At 63.2% G+C, this 4264-nt stretch overlaps 1 protein-coding gene across 1 annotated transcript in view; it reads left to right on the forward strand.

Moving 5' to 3' along the window:
* Window positions 1–4264, forward strand: part of Adm2 (adrenomedullin 2) — a gene marked incomplete in the record, with an annotated part of 8961 nt that extends 4697 nt beyond the window's left edge. The window contains 3 exon segments of the mRNA XM_005379567.2: window positions 1–215; window positions 304–426; window positions 976–4264. Of these exon segments, the coding sequence (XP_005379624.1) occupies window positions 311–426; window positions 976–1282 (423 nt within the window).

Here is a 4264-nt window from a genome sequence, read left to right on the forward strand (position 1 = left end):
CCTGCGCGGCGGCTCCACGGCTCCCACGGCGAGAGGGGTCCCGCCCCGCGGCCCGGCTCCGCCCCCTGCTCCCAGGCCTATTTAGCACCAGGGGCGGCACCTCGGGTCACCTGCGGCCCCCAGACCAGACCTCGAAGGCACGGAGGAGGCCCCGACCCGCGCGCCCAGCCCGCCCCGGAAGAGAACGGACCCCTGCGCGCGCCCCAGAGACGCAGGTGCGGAGCCCTTGCCCCGACCGCGCGTGACTCACGGGAGCGGGCAGAGGGCGCCCCGGCGCGCCCGCCTCACCGCCCCGCTCCGCAGCCCCACCATGGCCGGGCCGCTGACCGTCGCTGTGGCCCTCGGTTGCATCAGCCTCCTGCACCTGCAGCTGCCTGGCGCGTGCTCCAGCAGCCTGCGCGGGAGCCCTCTGCCTGCGCGAGCCAGGTGAGGCTGCCACCTCTGCCCTGGCCTGACCGCTGGCCCCGGAGGCCTGTGTCCCTGCCTGCCCCCCACCTCGCCTTGGGAACCCATTGCTAGGGCTCATCTCCAGTCCAGGACAACCCCCACTCCTGCCGGAGCAGCAGGAGGCTCTTCCTTTGTCTCTCCCCCTCAGGGAGAGCAGCCTCCCAACCAGAGGGTCTCCCAGGGAAGGGGTGGGCCGGGACACCCCCAGGCAGGCTGAGGGAAGGGCCGAGGAGTCACTAAATTCTGAGAATAGTGACCCACAGAGTCGCCGTGCCCTGGTGCCCTTTGCCCAGGGAGGTGCTGTTCTCAGGACATGTGACCTGGGCTCAGGTGGGGAGGGTGGGCTCCCCTGGCTTGGGCAGGCTGTGTGGGGGCCTGGGCTTCCCCTGGCCCTGTGCCAGGCCTCTGAGAAGCAGCTGGGCTCCTCCTGCCTAAGCCTCAGCCTGGACGGAGGGAGGGAGGGTGGGTGGGTAGGAGAGGCCCTGGATGGTCCAGCTACTGGGTTTAGACCTGCCCGCCCTTCCACAGGAAGCCCCCCGCCCGGACTCCCAGTGGCCTGCAGCCCCAGCACCCTCACTTACCCCCGCAGCCACAGGAGAGGGCCAGCCTAGCCCCTGCTATGGGCCGGGCTCTCCAGGACGGTGGCCGACGACACCCAGGCCCCCGGCAACACCTGGGCCTCCGGAGACCCCATGCCCAGCTCATGCGGGTGGGCTGTGTGCTAGGCACTTGCCAGGTGCAGAAACTCAGCCACCGTCTGTGGCAGCTGGTAGGGCCAGCCGGCCGGCGGGACTCAGCTCCTGTGGACCCCAGCAGCCCCCACAGCTATGGCTGACGTCGGCCCTGGACACCCTGTGGGTCTCAGCCCAGCTGGCACAAGGCACCCTGATCCCAGAGCTGGTTGGTCCCCAGAGCCGCAGTCAGCACCCGGTCCTGCAGCAACTATGCCCACACGGCTTTGGACACGTAAACCCATACAGGTGTGTAGACCGAGCCACTCCGCACAGTGTCGGCACACCGGGGGGCTGAGTACCCCAGAACTCTGCACACTCTGGGGACAGGAGCTGGGCAGAAGTGACTGACAACATCAGGCACCAAAAGGGCTTCGGGTGGGGGGGCTGTCCAAATCAGAGCGCAGAAGTCAGGGTCCTGGACACACCAGGGCCCCTCTGAGCAAGTGCGAGAGGCTGAGAGGTTCAGTGTGGCCTGCCGTGGGCTTGGCAGGTGCTGCTTCCTGGCATGGCTTGCCTCCGTGTCTGACCTTACCTGGGCCCAGGGCCTCTCCCTGCCTATGGCCTGAGGCACGCTGACACTGCTTCTCAGGATTGGATGAGGGCCAAGGGTATGAAGGACCCTTGCAGCTCCGATTGCCAACCCTGGAGCTCAGGCTGAGGAAGAAGTGCAGACCCCTGTGGGTCCCCTGTGGGAAATCAGGGAGGTGGCATAGGGGTTCCAAGGCCACTGCTGAGCCATTCTGGGCCAATGCAAACCAGAGACTCCCCTCCTTCCCCTGAGACATGTGTTTGTGTGTGTGTGTGTGTGTGTGTATGCATGTGTGCATGTATGTGTGCACGCCATGATCGCCTACCAAAACAAAAAATAGAACAGGAAGACCCAAGGAAGACTATACCACCTCAGAGGGAGTTGGAGACAGCCAAGGAAGGGTGGGGCTCTACAGGCAACCCACGTGGGCACCCATGAGACCATGAGTGGGGATGAGAGAGGCTAGGCTGGCGCACTCCTCTGTACCCTGCCGTGAGCCAGGCAGGGGTGACCGGCCTTAGCATCAGCAAGGAGAACCACAGCCAGGACACAGAGCTCTTGGTGCATGCCTTCCCTGATGGGACCTTTGCATGTGTTACGTCCTATCATCCCTAGGTCGTGGTCAGCAGAACCCAGGTTCAAAAGGTTTATTTGTCGCTCAGCAGGTGCTCACAGCACTTAATTTCCAAGTGCTTGCCAGCATCACTCTGTCAGCCAGCCTGGCGGAGGCACCTTGGTACCTCAGCCACCCAGTGGTCAGGGGTGTGCCCTAATTACTGCGACCCTCAGAGCCTCCACCCAGGGTTCCCGGAAGACTGTCCCTTGGGTCCTGGCAGTGCCCCTCTGGGCTCCCATCCTATGCTCTCTCTGGCACCTCGAGGGCAACTTGGTCCAGGTGACTTACCTTCCCTTTACTAGGCTGTGGGACTGAGTGGGCCTTAGTGCACCTGGAACCAGATCAGGTGGTCCCTGGCCAGCAGCGCAGTGAGACGGAGAAGCACGTGTCTGCACCAAGTTTGGGGGCAGCAGGGCTCTCCAGCCAAGAGCTGTGCCGAGGATGGTGGCCCCAGCAGCTGAGTGAGGCTGGTCCCTAAGAGGCAGTCCAGCTCCGGGTCACCTGCCCTGTGGACACGGAAGGCTGCTGCAGAGGTAGGTGGGCAGTGGTGACCCAGGAGTGAAGGCAGAAAGGAGTCCAGGGCCAGCTGGGCAGGTGCAAGCGCTCAGTCCCGAGACTCAGCTCCCCCGTGCCCTGCCGAGGCTCCCTGTACACAGGGCAGAGTCCAGCCTCACACGCTGCTCCTCAGCACACAGTGTTCCCCCTTCCAGGAACAGCCCCGTCCTGAGTCCTCCAGCCCAGACTCCAGGATGGGCTGCAGGTGCCCAGAATTCCACCCGCAAGTGCTCTTAGCCAAGGCCCCTGAGTCTTGGGCCTTCCCCGGAAGTGGCCCCCACTGTTCTATGCTGTCACAACCCACAGCTTTGCATCTGATGCGATGCCAGCTCCACACCATGCTCCACTGCCCTGGCACGCCCCCTCTCGGAATTCAGGAGGCATGACATCTACCTCCACCGAAGCCTCCCTGGCTGCACCTTTGCACTGCCTTTCTCACACCACTGGGCACAACCTGTGGGCCCCTCTCCAAATCCCCTCCAGGCACTGGTGCCTTCTCTTGACTGGACACTACCTATTTTTTTGTTTCTTAATCAGGGTCTCAATATGTAGTTTAGGCTGGCCTCCAACTCACAGTGATCCTCCTGCCCGAGCCTCCCAAGGGCTGGGATGACGGGTGTGTGCCGCCACATGTAGCAGCACCACCTGTTTTGCAGGCTATAGCTGTAGTCTCGTGGAGCTCATCACCCTCACCTCTGTACTCCCACAGGCACAGACAGGAAACATGACGTAGGTGGGTGTGTGGAGGGTGGAACAGGCAGCAGCTTACCCTCTTTAGCGGTGAGGGGTCACCAAGGCCCCCTACATCTCACCTCATACAGCTGCATGAGGAATCTGTTGCATACAGGGTCAACTACAGGCTTCTTGCCCAGAGCTCTGCCCTCACGGTCCAGCCTGTTGGGCTCTCCACTCTGCCCCTTCCTGCCAGATGGTCACTCACCAGGCAGCCACAGCTGTCTGCTTGGTTCCTGCTGTGTCCACAGGGCCAGCTAACCACGCAGCTCTGTTGCCTGAGTCCTGGTCAGGGGTGCTTGGCACGTGGAGGCCCTCGACAGGAGCCCAGCACTCTCCTTACCAAACTTCAGACAGTGCCCTGGGCCTCCTGAGGACGACACCTGCCCTTGCCCTTGTCCTTGCTGGGCCTGCCTAGCCCTAGCCCCAGACTCCAGGATGAACCAGGATCTCCCCACCCTCTGCGTCCGCCCCCCCCCCATAGGAATCGCGTGAGGGACTCCGGAGCCCTCCTACCATTGGTGCCACAACCATTCCTCACAGGCCCTCGTTCTGCTCATTGGTTGTGAGTCCCCAGCGGCCCTGGTTATATCTGGTCGTCTCCCTGCCCTATTGCAACGGTCTTGAATAAAGTTTTCCTTGCGGTCGTAA

Source organism: Chinchilla lanigera, unplaced genomic scaffold (genome assembly GCF_000276665.1).
Source record: "Chinchilla lanigera isolate Chin_1 unplaced genomic scaffold, ChiLan1.0 scaffold00012, whole genome shotgun sequence".
NCBI classification, from domain to species: domain Eukaryota; kingdom Metazoa; phylum Chordata; class Mammalia; order Rodentia; family Chinchillidae; genus Chinchilla; species Chinchilla lanigera.